Source organism: Pteropus vampyrus, unplaced genomic scaffold (assembly GCF_000151845.1).
Source record: "Pteropus vampyrus isolate Shadow unplaced genomic scaffold, Pvam_2.0 Scaffold2392, whole genome shotgun sequence".
Classification (NCBI taxonomy): domain Eukaryota; kingdom Metazoa; phylum Chordata; class Mammalia; order Chiroptera; family Pteropodidae; genus Pteropus; species Pteropus vampyrus.
Genome location: NW_011891173.1, coordinates 46,848 through 63,966, shown reverse-complemented (window position 1 = coordinate 63,966; position 17,119 = coordinate 46,848). Strand labels below are relative to the sequence as shown.

The window sequence follows — 17,119 nt, the reverse complement described above, 5'->3', positions numbered from 1 at the left end:
TGGGTATGGAGCTGAATGATATGAGTGTCCAGCAGAAAAGGCTGTTCTGCTCAAACAGAACAGTTTTCCTGGGCTAATCCCATGCCCTATCCTCTGTAACTTCTCTATCTGGAATTGGGATCAAGGTACTGTGGTGGTGGCTGGTCGGGACACACCAGAGGGTAAGTTACCTGCGGAGGAGATAGGCCAGTACCTGGGCCAGATCCACATCTTCATCCTCCTCTTCCTCTTCCTCACTCCGACGCAGGCCAGCCCCTCTTCGGGGCAAGCCCTCGGAGGGGTCTCCGGACCCAGTTCCTGCACTGCTGCTGTTCCGTGATCCCATTTTCTGGTCACAGCATTCTTAAGTCCTGTGCAGGGACTCCTTGGGTTTGGTGAAAGCAAAGCCTGTTCTAGAAATACCAGGGTTTCCTGAGATGGGGGTAGCTATCTCTAGGAGGGCGACCCTTCCTAGGGACTGAGATCCCTTCTCTTTAGCCTGTGACAACTGTAAGGCTTCGGAACACAAACCTTCCCTAATCCTGTGAAGCAAAAAACAGAGTGAAGCCTAGGGCACTACTCTAGCTCACTAAGGAGAATCTTTTGAAGAAGAATTTCTCACTTTTATACCTCAAACTCACCTATCAAAGTCCCGAAGGGGGGGTGTTCCCAGGTAACCTTTCTGGCCGACCAATCAAAAGCCCTCGCGGAAGAAAGTGCCTGACCAGCTTCTCTCATATAACCAATCAAAGCCTTAGGAAACAGAGACAAACCCGACGCCCCCCTTACCGACCAATCAGAGTGCTCTCTTGCAAAAGCCGGCAGCAGCGACAACCAATGGCATTAGAATTCGGCCTAACACCCCCGCCTTCCTTGCTTCACGCCCACGTGGTGTGCCGGGGGTGTGTATGCCAAGGTGGGGTGGCAGGAAAGAGACCGCGAAGCCCCACCCACTGAAGCCAGCGGTTACCGCTCTGCGCAAGACAACCCACCAGCCAAGAGCGGTCGCAGGGCCTGCAGCGGCGCGAAGCCTTGTTTACACCGACTGCTGCCGCAGCGTCGGCCAACCGCTCCTCTGTCACGCGCCTCCGTCACTCATCTCCCGGCTTCCCCGCCGGCGGGCTGCCGACGTCACGCAGCGCCCCTGACGGCCCCGCCCCCTTGTCCCGCTAACTGGACAGCTGAGCATGATGATTGACAGGTAGGTGGAATAAAGTGCGTGCGAGGTGAGGGGAGGAGAAAGCGCGCGACCGAGGAAGGGTGTTCGCTCCTTGGTGGGAGGAGTAGGTGGGGAACCTGCTGCTTCGCGTATCGGAGACGACGGAACTATACTTAATGGGTGAGGGGCGGGGCTCACAAAAGAAGTTGGCGGTTCGCTACCGGGAGATGTCTTAGCAAGGAATACAATTTGCTGTCGGCCCATAAAAGTTCATTTGGTTTTGCACTTTTCAGACGATCTCTAAGGACCTCTTTATCCCTCCCCTCTCTCTCTCACCTGGGTCCAGCCTCTTTTCGCCCGCTGCAGCTTCAGTCGGCCCTGCCCTAAGGGGTGCCAGCGTCTTTAGGATATGTTCGCGTCACAGATGGGGGCCCAGGCCTCCATGCCCTCCCTTCCGGGTTTAGCTGCCGGAAGCCTTGTTTTCGTGGGGACCGCCCTTTCCAGACCTCCGCTTAGGCGCTTTGACAACTTTTTAGATGACCCCTGGCTTCCCTCTGCGGTCTTTGCAGACTCTCCCTAATACACCCATGGGTCTCTACGGGCCTTTCCGGTTCCGTCAGTTCCTTTTAAACGCCCCTTCGGCCCGCAGAGATTTGCAGACCTTCCCTAGACTCTCTGTCCTTGAGGTGGCTCTCTGCCCCCAGCTACGGCGCGCACGTAGTCCGCCTCCTACCCCTTCCTGAGTTTATGAATAACCTGGCTAAGTCCAAGGCCGGGACTTGCCACGTCTCGGAATCCTTGACTAGCCCTGGTTGTGTGTGTGTGTGTAGCGTGGGGTGCGGGGGAGGTCGCGTGACCTGGGCGTGGCGGGCGCAAAAGCCCGGAGTCCAAGCTGCACCACAGCGCCCCCTGCCCAACACTCTTTTAGAAGTGCTTGGAGCTGTTCCCGGTCCAGCGACCCTGAGGGTGGGGAGCGAGCGAGGGCCCTTAGTTCTTCTGGGTCCTCCTTCTGGGCCTCTCTCTCTCGGGGGGGGGGGGGGGGGGGGGGGGGGAGAGGAGAGGGTGTGAGGGGGAGGAGAAGGTGTGAGGAGAGAGAGGAGGGTGTGAGGGGGGAGGGGGGTGTGAGGGTGTGGTCAGCCCTTCGGGTGATGCCTCGTGGTCTCTAGACTGCTAGACCTGAGCTTATCTTCTCTGGTCACTGTGCTGCCTGTACGATAGAACACTAATTTTTACTACTGAGAATAGTAAAACACTGGGGGAAAAAATCGATCCAAATATACTACAGTATGGGGCGAGACTGGTTAAATAAATTGTGGTCTGTATAGTAGGACAGAAATATCAGGTAGATACTAAAATGATGTCATAATCTATTTTTATACTATGGAACTGCAGATTACATTGTTAGGTTTTCAAAAAGGTGGAAATCAGTTCTGGTGACGTGGATGCAAAAACTATGGTTTTGAGACGGGACATCACTTGTAAAATTTGTAATCTTTTTTGCTGGAAACGAAATGGGGCATTTGCAGAGTTAATCTTTTTAGTAAACCTAGCTAAGTTTTCTTCTTTCTTTGGAAAAAAGGCCCTCTCCCTCAAATCTTGATAATTGCCCCAAACTGGTGACTCAGATCCTCTGACTATTGATAAGGTTCATCAGCCCATTGTTAGCAGAAATAGTGTTAAGCCAGACGGCCCTTAGAGTCTGAGAGGGGAGGGGACTTTAGGCCAAAGGTCTTTTATTTACTCTTTAAGAAATATATTAGTGTACGGCCATACCATCCTCAACAAGCCCGATCCTGTCTGATCTCAGAAGCTAAGCAGGGTCGGGCCTGGTTAGTACTTGGATGGGAGACCACCTAGGAAGACCAGGTGCTGTAGGCATAACAAATAAAAAATAAAGGATTGTAAGCTGACAAGGTCCTTGCAATCTGTGAGGTCAACCAAGGGTTGCCTTGCCTAAAAAAATATATATGAATATATATATATATTAACCAAACCTGTTTCCCTTTACTCACTTAATAGGCAAATCAATAATAAACATAGATATATGACTTAAATAATAAGTTGTCTAGGGACTGAGCTGGCACTTCAGCAGGAAACCCAAGACCCCACCCTGACTGAGGCAGAAACGGAAAGAGTTCCATGAAACCCCTGTAGGCAGAACTATGGCCATTCTCAGCAGGAAGCAGATACAGAAGAAGAGATCTCTTGTCCCTCAACATTCATTCTAATAATAGCGGGGTTCATGAGTCTTATAGAAGAGTTAGGAAAGTTAAATAGGGGGTTTCGGGTCTGCCTGCAAAGACACTGAGGTCATCCTATCCTAGAAGGGGTCTGCCCTAATCCGTCCACAATTAAGCAAGCCAGAAGGCAATTTTTAACTTACACAAAGAAACAAATAGGCAGAGAATTAGGTACCAGTTTAAACCAGTCATTCGCATGGTATCTGTGCAATGAAGACCCCCACGACCTTCAACTCACCTGAGCCTTATTATACCATCATTATAATATGACACAGATTCCCGGAAGTTCATTAATATCATTATAACAGACTGAATTCTGGGAACAAACATGTGCAGAACACAAAATGACAAATTGCTGAGTCCTGTCGATCTTAGTTGTCAATCAAGGAAGCCCAGTCCTCTAAGAAAAGTAATCATCCACAGCAAATAGGGATAAAAACCCCAAAGGCTTTGATACCAGGCCTTTTGAGCCGCGCTTCTCTTGCTCAGGCCCATTTCCACTTCTGGAAGTGTACTTTCCCTTCTAAGTGTACTTTCCCTTCTAATAAAACTTTTCTACTGTATTTCGGTGTCTTGCTCAATTCTTTGTATGAGAAATCAAGAATCTGGACAATGTGCTGGGAGAGGATCCCCACTCTCCAGTAACAGTTTCAGTTTTGCATTAAAAAATATGAAAATACACAGGCTCATTATACCATTAAACAAATAACAATGGAGAAGGCCTTGCATGAATTAATGACAAAGGTATAGCATGAACAATTGGAGCACCCCAGGTCCACAAAACCCAAAAACTCCTGTTAAACTAATTTTTTTTTTTTTTTTTGTGAGGCAACCTTTGGTTGACCTCACAGATTGCAAGGACCTTGTCAGTTTACAATCCCTTATTTTTTATTTTTTATACCTACAGCACCTGGTTTTCCTAGGTGGTCTCCCAACCAAGTACTAACCAGGCCCGACCCTGCTTAGCTTCCGAGATCAGCCGGGATCGGGCTTGTTCAGGGTGGAATGGCTGTAGACTTAAACTAATCTTAATGCGTTTTTTGATTACCTCTCTCTGTCCTCTCCTTGGCTTCTTAACACTTACAAATCCAGTTTAAAATGGAATAAAATATAAATTAAAACCTTCGAATTGTGGAAATTGTACATTATTGAGTAAAACATAAGTCGTGGTAAATGTGAAAACAAGTCAGGTTTTGTGACCAAAATGAGTTTCCACATCAAATCATATGCTAAAGAATATAGGATTTCATTTCTGAATCTGCTGATTTTTTGTACGTAAAAGATTTTTAAGCCTATGAACTTGCTTATGTCACTTGTGACTTATATTAAAAATGTATATGGGCAGTTATATCTTAGGGTATACTATGAGTTCTATTGAAAGAAAATGGCATTTCTTTAAAAATAATTGTAATTAAGTCATTTTAATAAACTTTTTTGGCATTCCCTCTCAAGATTTTGAAATTTGGAATGTTGCTTGGTGACAATTTGTAAAGTGATTTTCATTTGGGCAGTCTCTACTCTCCCCAGCTACTTAAAGCCACTGAGAGGTTTTCTACCTTTAGCACCCATTTTAGGACCAGTTCTGGTAATTGCTAAGTAAATGTCAGCTAGTTGACTTCCTGTTTGACCTGCCTTGGGTTGCTTCCTGCTCTTTAGCATCTCCACCAGAGGGCGGGCTGGGCTAGAGAGGAGAGAGGAAAGCAAATATTTTTCTCTGGCTAACACTGTCTTCCCATTCCAGCTCCTGGTGACTGCACAGAGCTCCTGGGACACGTGTACACCAGCAACACAAGGGAGAGTTTTGTGTTCTGAAGTGACTGATGACGTGTTTATACATTAGCTTCATGCAGCATTCTCTGTGTAGAGGAAAGGGGGAAGTATGCTAATTTACCTAGGATTTAAAATGTGTTGACTATAAAGTAATTGAGTCTTTATGGGATTTCTAATACTCTTGTGTCCTGTGTCTTTGAGAATCAGAATTTTGTGTGTGGCAGACGGGAAGTACAGATGTGATATAGAAATTAAAACCCCTTTAGCCCCGAGTTTGAATAGGAACTGTCAGTATGAACTCTTCAGGGGTTTTATCTACTGATCCCTATCCACTAAAAAGGTCTAGAAAGCTTTTTAGTAGCAATGGACACTGCCACTCAGATCTTAAAATACCATTTTCCACAGAAAGAAATCAGAACTTGGGTAAATGGCTGATTCCAGGTCTGGGGCAGGAAATGTACAAGATGAGCGTGGAAGCTTATCATATCAGGTAGCAAAGGAGCCAACAAACGCTATCAGGGTAATGTCAAAATAACTCAGGAGCCAAGCTCTCATGGTCAAAGATGGGACAATTGGAGCATTAATAAGGATAATTTAATAAACATTGTGTTTAAATCCATGAGTTCATAATGGTGTGTTTATGTGTTTATATGTAACTAATTGCTCACTTTTTTAAAGGATAAGAAAACAAATATTTTTTTCTGCCCCCCCACCCCCCACGGCCTCCTTCTCTGCCTCCTCCTCCTCCTCCTCTGAAAACAAATCATTTTGAAGATGGTAAATAAAGGAAAAGAAGCAGTTATCTTGCTGTTCTTATACGAACTGTACCTCATGGTAATGAAATAGAAGATAAAGGAAGTATCCCTTCGTAAACATATTCCAGCTACTATGAAAGAGTTTAGTAATGGCTGCTTTGAAATCTCTAATAAATTAATGAATCTAGGCATCGAGCATCTAGGGCTAGATTCTTCAATGTTTGAACTGAAGGAAAAGAAAGGAATGGAGGGGGAACCTGTAGATCGAAAGAGACTTAAAAAGCATATGAGTAAGGCTATACTATAATGTCTGGGGATCCACATGTGGGTGACGAAACTACCAAGAAAAAAAAAGGCAAGAAAGTGATTATCATGCACCATAGTATCCATTTAGGTCAGGAAGGAGGGGCTGTGATGGAGGTGAAGAATGTGGTGAGGGGGTGAGGGGGACTTTTGGTGTCTGGCAAAGTTCTGTTTCTCTAGGTGATAGTTTCAAGAATATTTACTTTATTAAGCTATACCTTTGTTTTGCATGGTTTTCTGTATCTATGTTCTTAAAAGCTTAATTAAAATGTGTTATCTATATTGTATCATTTATCTGGAGCTATAGGGCATGTGGCCCAATTTTATTCTAATCAACAAAATTATTTTTAAGGCTAACACTTTAACATCACTGTACATTTAGATACCATAAGAGTGCCTGGAACCCCAGTTCCCTGCTTCTTTCCTGGAGGGACTTCCAAACCCATTTTATTCCTCCTTTAAATGTTATTTTTGTTGCTAATTTTCCTCTTAAACTGTAGAGTGAGCAATATATAATGTAGGCTTACGGAGCCTAATCAACATGGAGTGGAAAGGTGAGGACAGCTAACATATATTTAAGTGGTTACTCCATGCCAGGCATAGTTCTGAGTGCTTGGCTCCACTGACTGTTTTAATCCTAATAACATTATGATATGTAGGCACATCTGCATTTTACAGATAAAGAAACTGAGAGGCACCCCAGGCCTGAGTCTACTATGTACCTAACATCTGTTATGCTGCCTCTGATCATACTGTTTCAGCCATTACATGCTATTTATGAAGCTGAGGATTTGGTTATATATCTTTAATTACAGTGGACTGCATTGCCCACTGTATTTTAGCATGTGATCCACTCTGACTTTTAGATTCTTTTCTGCTCTTACACATTATAGGTTGTTGGCTGTTTTCTAGAACACTTGATGTTTCTTCCTTTTGAGGGAATTCCTAGTAATTCTATGTTATTTGTTGAAGTTTGCTCTCATATTTGGGGTACAGACTTCCATCTTCCCCAGCTCAGTTTATACGTTCACTCAGCCTGATTCAGATCATAGGTGAAGTTATCTTCAGCTGATACCCCTGATTTATGTGATTTTCCTCTAAAGTTGATTTCAGAGTTTTGCATGGTTTTCTGTAGTTTAGGCCAAGGTCTTGCTATTCAAACTATGGCCTCTGAGCCAGCAGCATCAGCATCACTCAGGAGCTTATAAGAATAACAATCTCCAGGGTACTTCAGACTTGCTAATAAGAATCTTCATTTTAGTAAGGTCCCCAGGTGATTCATATGCACTTTTAAGTTTGAGAAGCATGGACTAGGTGACTTTTAAGGTCCTTACAGTTCTACAGGTCTGTGCTGCTATGAGAGACATGTCTCTGCAGTTATTTACCCTTAGCTCAACTGTTTACTGGGTGTCCATGGGCTATTACTCTCCGTGCCTTTGTTTCTTCATCTGTAAAATGGTACCTGCCACAAAGTGTTGTTTTGTAATGTACTTAGAGCAGTGCCTGGCACATAGAAGGTGCTATCTATAGAAGTGTTAGCTGTCTTAATACTGAATAAGCTTTCATGAGTATTTTCGTGAGCCCCAATTTCAAGTCTGAGAAATCAACAAATGGAACCACTTCACTGGAAAATGAGGTTACAGAGCCTTCTGCTCGTCTGAGTGGGTGATCAGGAATTTTAGGCCTAGAGGCTGCACTGAGCAGCTTGCAGAGCACCCCCCACCCAACACACACACCTTTTAAAGACCTCAGGTCTGAGTATATAGTGCCTTCTCCCAGCAATGCCTACTTAGATGGCCCAATGGCAGAGGTGCCTGTGGGACATCAGCTGCTTGGAGGGACTGGAAGATTGTGAAATGGGTGTTAGAGGGAAGCCTGTGAAGATAGGTGGGAAATGAAAACATAAATGTTATGTGAATAAATGAGCATGTCTTATTATTGGACAGTGTGTAGGGAAAGGTCTATGGCCTGGTTTCATGGCACTCAGAAGGTGTTAGTTACATCAAATTGCTCTTATTTTCTGCAAGCCTAATGAGTCTTCTGGTCTTCGATGGGGATGGTGGGTAAGGTGGTACTGTGCTCTCTGGCTAGCCTGGAGCCTCAGGGTCACATTCTGCGTACACGTCCTTCCAGGGCTTCCAGCTCAGCCAACACCTCCTTGGGCAGATCCTGGTTGACCTGCTCTGTCAGGTAGCTCCGAATGTCACGAACCTCCTGTTCCCAGAAGTCCTTAGGAAGCGAGAACAGCTGGGGAGTGTCTATGGCTCCCAGGCCTCTGAGATCCAGGGCGCTTTCCTTTGGCACTAGCCCGATGGGTGTCTCTTGGGCACTGTCCTCCCCTTCTAGCCGCCGGCAGATCCAGTCTAGCACTCGAGCATTCTCTCCGAAGCCTGGCCATAGGAAATGCCCCGCCTCATCACGCCGGAACCAGTTGACATGGAAGATGCGGGGCAGCAGAGCACCCTTGCGCCCCTCCATGCTCAGCCAGTGTTCTAGGTAGTGCCCAAAGTTGTAGCCAAAAAAGGGCCGCATGGCAAATGGGTCGTGCATGATGACCTTCCCTAGAGAGGGGAGAGAATAGGTAAGGAATCTTCCTCCTTTACTGGGGAAAAGGGCACCTGGCATATAGCTGGAGGAAGTTGTGAAATGTTCATAGTTCTGGAATATCTTCAGGGCAAAATGAAAAGTTACTAGTGAAGCGCTGGGCAGGAGGAAGGTCTGGCTCAGGAATGGAGAGAAGAGGTAACATGGGCCCGCGGGAGATGGACTACGGGAGGCTGCTTACCTTTGTGTTCAGCCGCAGCAGTGGACTCAGAACGCATGGCACTGCCCACAAACACTCCATGGCGCCAGTTGAAGGCCTCGTATACCAGGGGTACTCCTAGAACACCAGTGAACAGGGTCAGAGGCAGCCCTTTTCATCAGACTCACTCCATCCTTTCTGGTGACTCTAACTCCAATCTTCTTCTCCGAGGACCTCGGCTGTCCCATTTTCAAACCCCATGCCACTCCCCAATTTTGCATTCTCCAGGAGAGAGCTCTGGAGACAGGTAGCTACAGTTGGTGATCCAGGCTGAGGCTCCCTGAACTTAAGTTTGAGAAGCACGGAGTAGGTAACTTCTAAGGTCCTTACAGTTCTACAGGTCTGTGCTGTTATGAGAGACATGTCTCTGCAGTTATCGTTTACCCTTGGCTCTACTGTTTACTGGGTGACTTGGGCAATTACTTGGCCTCTCTGTGCCTTTTGAAGCTAACAGCTACAGTTGGCGATCCAGGCTGAGCCTCCCTGAGCTTTAAGCACAAGAGTGGGTGGGCCATGAGGAAGCATGGAATCCACATGATGTTTACCTTTGGGTCTGCGGCCTCCAAAGATGATGGCATCAATGGGGACACCCTCAGGGGCCTCCCAGTCTGGGTCCATAATGGGGCACTGGTGAGCCGGTGCACAAAAGCGAGAGTTGGAATGTGCACAGGGCTCCTTGTCGCCTGGCAGAGGAAATAAAAATACTATCACTTCTAAGGGCACATCCACCCCCAACACACATGTGCATGTATTCTTGCACAATTTCTTTTTACCTCATCAGCTCCCTGCAACCTTGTGTGGTAGAGAACAGGGAGAAAGGAGCTGGGACATCTCCCTTAAAAGATCAGGTTATTTATCCATAATGGTACTGCCAGATGAACTATGTCAGAAGAGTGGGAGAGGAATTGGGGTTCAGCAGGACGCTAATGTTATGCCAAACTATAGCCATGGGGCCTTGACCAGTGCTCAAAGGAATAAGGTTAGATGTTGACATGATGCCCACCCCCAGAAATGATTTCTTTCTTTATAGGATTATTATTTAAATAAACGCTCAAACCTAAAGCAAAAAGTGAGTCCACCTGGTCATTGTTTCAGGCAATTCACTTTCCAAAAGGGGGAAGACAGAATCTCCTGAGCTATCAAAATGCAAATAGAAATTGATTTTAAAGCAGAAAGAATTTTGGTGATATCCCTGGGTCTGCCCAGTCCCTGATGGAGTGATAGAGCTCGAAGAACTCAGACAAGGACATAATCTGGCCAGGTGTAATCTGAGGAGCCCAGGTCACTTGGCTCCTTCAGGTGCTCTGGAGAGAGGTTGGGAACCAGGTCAGGGCAGATGTGTAGGCACCATTATGGGTACCCCAAATGGACATGATGCCTTCTCTGCTGGAAGTTTCTGGTCAGATCTGGGGTACAGAGGAGTCAGAGCCAGCATCCCCTACCCACCTCCCACTTCCCAGCTCCTGCTTCCACTCTCAGATAAGAGCCATCCCTTTACGCTTCCCCCTTCCACTTTTATGAGCCCCCAATTTAACGCCGCTAGCACAGGGTGTTATTCTGGAAACTGAAGCTGGACACAACATGCCCTAGTTATATCTCTGAATCCACAGATGATGAAAGGTTGGAGAATTAGCCTATGGGGAAATATGAAAGTTTCTTAGATTTCTCAGTTGGGGAAGAAGGCTGAAGAGGGCTTAATGATGGTGTTAGAGAAAATATGGGGTGATTAGATGAGGAGGGTGACTGTTAGGTCAGCCTGGAAAACTTAAATATAGGCTTCAGTGACCAGAGGGCCACCTTCCCCCACCATGCTCCTTTGCTCCCCATCCCTAGATTTCTGGGTTTTCTAGCTGCCAAAGGCCACTGAAAGCTGAAGGTCCAGAGTGCAGGGTTGGGGGAGGAGGCAGGACTGCAAGACATGGGGACTAATGACAGGGGTGAGAAACTAGCTTCTAGAAGAGGCTAAAGAGCTGGTGTGACTCAGTTTGGAAGAAAGACTGGAGTATATGTGTCACAGGGACAGCGGAAGGGTGAGGGTAACAATACTGACCTTTAGACAGTAGTTACACAAGGGCATGGTGGGAACCAAGTGGCAAGGGGAGGGGCAGACTTCATCCTTTCCTAATAGGTCAAATGTTATGGATTATGCTTTGAGCCCTATTCCTTCTGTAATCATTTCCAAAACAGTTCTTCCCTTTTGTTTTTTTTTTTAAATGCCCAGCTTATATTTATTGAGGATTTATTATACATTCAGTCAGTACTGTGCTAAACCCTTTACATGCATTTGATCCTCCAACAACCTTATGAGAGAGGTACTGTAATAACCACCCCCATTCAACTAATGGGGAAACTGAGGCTCAGGAGGTTAAGCAATTTAGCCAATTCACAAGCCAGTACAGTTGGGATGTGAACGGAGACCTCGCCTGGGGTTGGAGACTCAACATAACTTCCTGTGCCTCTTGGAGGTCCTGGAAGATGGCTGCAGGTTACGAGAAAGCTTTTATGGAAACGGCTTTTACATCATCAAAGGGCTGAGTGAGCCTTGGGGGCTATGTCATGACTGCCCAACTCAACATACCAGGTTTCCAGGCCTTGCCCAGCCAGGAGGTGACGGTGACACCAGGTGGAAGAGGCTGGTCAATGCCCTCCCAGTATACACCACCATCGCTGGTCTCAGCCACGTTTGTGAAAAGAGTGTTACTCTGGATTGTAGCCATGGCATTGGGATTGGTGGTGGCAGAGGTGCCAGGAGCCACCCCGAAGAAACCATTCTCAGGGTTGATGGCTCGGAGCCGACCTGTTAGAAGTAAAAGGAAGGAAGGAGCAACGAGGAAAAGTTGAGGTGTGTAGCCAGGGAAAGTCCTGCTCTGCCCCTCTGTGCCCTGATGGGGAAAGGCTTTGTGTCTCTGGGGCCAGGTCAACTGTTCAGGAAAAGGCCCTTACTGACAATGCTCATTGTAAGCAGTGGAGGGGAGATCTTAGTGCTCTGTTAAGAGACAGATCCAAGAGTATGATCCAAGGGCCACTCACCGTCACTGTCAAACCTCATCCAGGCAATGTCATCTCCCACACACTCCACTTTCCAGCCTGGAAGTGCTGGACGCATCATGGCTAGGTTTGTCTTGCCACAGGCACTGGGAAAGGCAGCTGCCACATAACGTTTCTTCCCCGCAGGGTTGGTGATACCCAGGATCTGCACATTGGAGAGCGAGAGAACAAGGAGGTCACCAAAGGTCAAGGCTTAGTCTGCATGAGAATTACAGCTACGGGTTAACAGGGAGGACTGAGTGAGGCATGTTAACAGGTTCACAGCCTTGCCACTGGGCCTGGGGTAGCAGCGAGGGGAAGCTTCCATTCATTCAGCAGCCTGGGGTCAAATCTTCAGGCTTTGGGAGGAGTCCCTGCCCATCAGCCTGGCACCTGGCAGTGGGGAAGCGAGGCTGAGGCAAACTGGTCAGGCCTTGCCCTGCCCCCCACAGCTGCCCGATCCTCACCAGGCCCTCACCAGCATGTGCTCCGCCAGCCAGCCCTCATCCCGGGCCAGCCGAGAGGCGATGCGTAGGGCAAAGCACTTCTTGCCCAGCAGGGAGTTGCCACCATAGCCGCTGCCGAAGGAGACGATCTCCCGCTGGTCGGGCACATGGCCAATCAGGGTTTTCTCTGGGTTGCACGGCCACTGGCTCACCGGCTCCCCTGGGGATAATGGGTTCATGGGACTGCTGGCAGGGCATTAGGAACTGGGGTGTCAGGGGCTGGAGGAACCAGGGGTTGGGCGCAGCGGCAGTGTCAATGGGTGGCTAAAGCCCCTCACCTCATAATATTCATCAGTCCCCCATTCTTGGACATGGATAATTGACTTTTTCAATCTTGTGCAAACTGTTCTGCATACACAGCCTTACCCCTAGCCTAGACTGCTGCCCTGGATCTGGGGAATTAGTTGTCTCACTAATGAGGATGGGTAGGATTTGGGGTTCCCTCTGAGTGCAAACAGGCCTCTGTGTCTTCCCCTGGATAGAGCAGGTACTCACCATGTCCAGTTATGGGCTGGCCCACAGAGTGCAGACACTTGACAAAGTCACCATCTCCCAGGGCCTGAAGTACTGCTGTCCCCAGCCGAGTCATAATACGCATGCTTGCCACCACATAGGGCGAGTCAGTGAGCTGCACTCCAATTCGAGACAGTGGGGAGCCCACGGGACCCATGCTGAATGGAAGCACATACATGGTTCGGCCTGTGAAAGAAAATGTCACCTGGATGAAGGGTTCCAATCTGTCTGTACCTTTAGTCTCTGTGTCCTTGCCCTGGTTACCCTGCATGCAGCCTGGAAACCTCTCATCCACAGCTTGCTGGAACTCAGCTGGGGACATCCAGTTGCCCAGCTGTCCACGGGCCCCACCAGCCGGGAGGGGCACTGTGTCTCGTTGAGAAGGAGTTACAATCACCGTCTTGCTCTCTACTCGTGCTACATCCTTGGGGTCTGTGCGGGCCAGCCAGCTGGGGGAAACAGGATTATCAGGATGAGGGCCAGCAGGTCCCTCTCATCCCCAGACCCAACTTTGACTCTAGTTCTCCTGTTATTTTTTTTCCCATCTATTCGCATCTCAGTTGCTTCCTCCAGGTTTTGTCCCATCTAAGGGGACACATGTAGGTATAAGTATGCCGATGTTATTGTAGACTTAGCCCAGGCCCATGTTTAACTATGTAGTTCCCTTGGCCCTCAGTCCTCTAAAGGCCTCCTCTTGTCCTGGCAAAAACTCCCTGAACTTGTGAGAAAAATAAAAAGCAAAGGTTTTTATTTGTATCAGCTTCTTCACTTAACATAAAAATAGACTGCTCCCAGTAATTCCTGAATCTGTTTCCTCCAAAGCTCCCATTCTTGCTCATTCCATTGCATTGGCATGGTCTAGTTAAATCTGATTTTGTCTTGGTAAAGACAAAGTGGCCTTAGTTCAAGCAGCTGCCCTATCTTGTGGGTCACTGGGCTCAGGGCTTACCAGTTATTGTACTTGGGGAGCTTTCGGATGAGTCCCTGCTGCTCCAGCAGGGTCAGTATGGCAGTGTTCTCGGCCTCGGTCCCATCGCAGATGTGGATGCTCTCTGGTTGGCACAGGCGGGCACTGCGCTCCACAAAGTCTTGAACCCCAGCAGGCAGCTGGCCCAGATCTCCACTGAGTACGCGCAGGGTCTGGATGCTACGCCGTGAAGACCAGCCACACGTGCTCAGCCCATGCCAGCTAAGCCTGCAAAGAAGAAACAGAAGGTAATGAGCCAGGTGTTCTCATGGATGATGGGCAAGTCGAGGGGACAGGACACTTGGGATGCTGGGGAATGTGCTAAAGCAGTTCCAGGTGCAGGCCCCTTGAATGGGAGTAGGCATGTGGGATGGGTTCGGGCTACGTGTATTTTATGGCCTTTAGTGAGGATGTTTCCTGGTCGGGAAGGGACAGATATCACCAAATGAGCCTAACGGCGGTGTGGAAATGTATGCTGATGTTATTGTAGGCTTAGTCCATGTCCATATTTAACCAGGTCGGGTCAATGTTTAAAAATGAATAGGTGACCTATGGCCCAGATGTTGATGAACTAACTATGCCTGGGTGACAGCTTCATGTGTCTGGTGTTTGAAGCTCTCGTCACTGTCCTTTTCATTCTCAAATTTAGTTTTGTAAGTTAAAAAGGTAGCTGTTTTTTTTTCTTTTGATGTGTATGCTGTAAGACTGAAAACCTCAAGTAAAGAACCTGATCTTTGAGATGATACAGTTCTAGATTAGATTTCTAGATAAGAGGTCTTCCAAGAAGAGTAGGTGATTGGATGTCAGGGTTCGAGGCATCAGATCTGCTGCTGCCCACCTGGGCCAACAGGATTGCAAAAATATTGCCATCCGGTAGGTACTTTTAAACTGAGGAAGGCTGGCTATTGGAGAATGTCACTGGTTGGGGTTCCTGCCCAAATTCCCAGAGTCCCTGTTGTCTGTCCCTATATACCCCTGGGAGAAGGCGAAGGGTCTGTTCTGATTGGCCTGGACCCAGGGTACAGTCAGCCAGAGAAAAGCAAAAGCCAGGAGAGGGAAGTTGCCCTCCTCCTATGCCAAGGAGGAATAGGAAACTGCTCCGCACACCTAAGACTGCGTGATTCTGTCCCTCCCTGGCTCTCTTTCCTAGAGGACACAAGCCTGGAGAGCTTTGGGTGTTGGTGGTGCAGTGCAACATCAGACCATAGGAAGCTCAAGCTCACAGGGTATAAGCCTGGGGAAGGGAGAAAGCTCAGAAGGGTAAGGCAGGTAGCTTTCACTGGGCAGAGCCTGATGGAAACCAAGGGTAGCCTCAGGGCAGAGTAGGAGGGCTACTGGGACTTGGGTCTGTTCTTACCTCAGGGAAGTTTTCCCTGAGCAGTAATTTTAAAGGTACACAGTTCTGGGGAGAGCCTCTCTCCATGGGGAGCCTGGCTTAGGTAGTCTCTAGTGAAGCTCCACCACTCGGCTCCAGTCCCCTTCTCCTTCTCCTTTTCCTCTGCTCCAGAGACCACCCACAAGGGCTGGCCAAGTGGAACCAGCTGTGGGAGAGATATAGGGTCAGCTCAGACTCTGGGCCAACAGCTGGGGAGAAGGGAGGCTACAGAGATAAGACAGGAACCTGTGAAAAGGGGGGAGAGGGCAGATAAACAGGGCTTAAGTGTTCCAGTCCTAGACAGGGGACAAGACAGCCCTGTAAGAATTGAAGGCAACTTGCCCCCCCACTCCCACCCCCAATTGCTTCTTGCCTTTTCCTGGCCCCAGGTCCCTCTGGCTGCGCCAGGCTTCCCGCCAGGTTCCAGTCCGAGGGAGGCTAGGGAATGGATTTTTACATTCTACCTTTTTTAGGGAGCTCCGAGTTCAATCCCCGGGGCTCATGCACCCTTGACCCCAGGGCCCTACTGCTCCTCATAGCACCCTGGAGCACAAGAGTTACATCTGGAAAGAAAAGGGGAGAAACTCGGAGACGAGGCTCAGGGGAGGGCGAGCAAGGAGGGGGAAGGAAGTTCCGAGAATGGCAGATTGAGATGGCGCGGTCAGAGACAGGCAGAGCAAGGAGGGGGAGGAGGGGACGGAAACGGGGAGACTCGGAGCGGCTGGGGCCACCCTGATCTCCGGCGAGACGCATGGCCCAGGAGGCTCCGGATGGAGAAACACTCGCCCCCTGCCCGTCGCCTCCTCGGAGGGGAAGGCAGGCGGAGGCGGGCGAGCAGGAGAGCGCAACTGGCAGCCCCGAGGGGGCGAGCGCGGTGGAAGGTGCGGGTGGGCCCCGAGCTGGGGGGTCACTCACCGCAGGCCGGGGCGGTACACAGCGGCCATGGCACCTGGGCGGGAGCTGCAGGATGGCCCTGAGAACGGAGCCGAGCCGGGTAGATATGGAAGGAAGGGAAGGTGGAAGCGCGGCGAAACGAGAGGGAGCTAAGAGTAGGCGGGAGGCGCTTAAAAAGGAGGAGGGCGAGCGGACGCAGGGGCGGAACCTAGCGAGGCTGGTGCGACCCTCCCTCCTCCCCGCCAACCCGCCGGGTCCTGGGGCTGCAGGTCCCAGGCCCTTCCAGCCACCGCCCCGCCTCCTGCATATTATCCCCCAAACCCATCTCTTCCATTGGGGGACCGGGTCCTCTCCTCGAGGCCCCGCCCCCCATACGCCTCGCCCGCTGCACATGATGTAACTTAGAGGACTCTTGCTCCTGGGAGATAGTGACTGGAGACATTGGGTGGCAAACAAGCTGGCAACGAAGGGAGAGGCCAGGGACAGGAGCCCGCGGGTGCTGGTAGTCTAGAAGCGCGGGTTGGGCATTACTTTTCCTCCTTTTCCTGGGGCCTGGGCTCTCTTCTGTTTTCCAGGACCCCAAGCTAAGGTACATCGCCAGCTCCCAAATCTTTGTTTCTTCTCCTTTCTGCCTTACCATGAAACAGTAGTATCTCTCCACCCCACAGTCTCTTCTTTGGGCCTCTGCCCTGGTCATTCTCTTCACATTTCCCTGGAGAACTTACCTGCCTTACCCAACGATCGCCATGAAGTTCACGGGTAATTTCCCAAGTTATGTCTCCATCCAGACAGTTCTCTTTAACTTGACACCACTAGGTTATCACCCCA

The 17,119-nt window shown here is 49.0% G+C and overlaps 1 protein-coding gene, 1 non-coding gene and 1 pseudogene across 3 annotated transcripts; 1 reads left to right on the top strand and 2 right to left on the bottom strand.

Moving 5' to 3' along the window:
- Positions 1–2,897: 2,897 nt before the first annotated feature.
- LOC111734609 lies at positions 2,898–3,016 on the top strand (annotated as a pseudogene).
- Positions 3,017–4,276: 1,260 nt separating this feature from the next.
- On the bottom strand, positions 4,277–4,395 carry LOC111734608. The gene has a single exon (XR_002778513.1). It is a non-coding gene; the product is annotated as a 5S ribosomal RNA (ribosomal RNA).
- Positions 4,396–8,122: 3,727 nt separating this feature from the next.
- PCK2 (phosphoenolpyruvate carboxykinase 2, mitochondrial) lies at positions 8,123–16,532 on the bottom strand. Of its 2 annotated transcripts, none has more exons than XM_011386525.2 (10): positions 16,313–16,532; positions 14,005–14,250; positions 13,320–13,504; positions 13,038–13,241; positions 12,515–12,702; positions 12,040–12,202; positions 11,588–11,806; positions 9,555–9,692; positions 8,992–9,087; positions 8,123–8,767 (listed from the first exon to the last, which is right to left on the bottom strand). In XM_011386525.2, exons 1-10 carry the CDS (start codon positions 16,339–16,341, stop codon positions 8,313–8,315), a joined length of 1,923 nt encoding a protein of 640 aa, XP_011384827.1. In that variant the 5' UTR covers positions 16,342–16,532; the 3' UTR covers positions 8,123–8,312. The 2 variants fall into 2 exon arrangements, with proteins under 2 accessions (XP_011384827.1, XP_011384828.1); XM_011386526.2 differs by lacking the exon at positions 16,313–16,532 and adding an exon at positions 15,380–15,568.
- Positions 16,533–17,119: the final 587 nt, after the last annotated feature.

Bases quoted from the DNA above. Each gene is read 5' to 3' on its own strand.
- PCK2 (XM_011386525.2), bottom strand. From the start codon at position 16,341: ATGGCCGCTGTGTACCGCCCCGGCCTGCG. The intron at 14,251-16,312 runs GTGAGTGACCCC...TCTTCTTTGCAG, and splicing joins GTGTACCGCCCCGGCCTGCG to GCTTAGCTGGCATGGGCTGA. The intron at 11,807-12,039 runs GTGAGTGGCCCT...TACTTCTAACAG, and splicing joins GATGAGGTTTGACAGTGACG to GTCGGCTCCGAGCCATCAAC.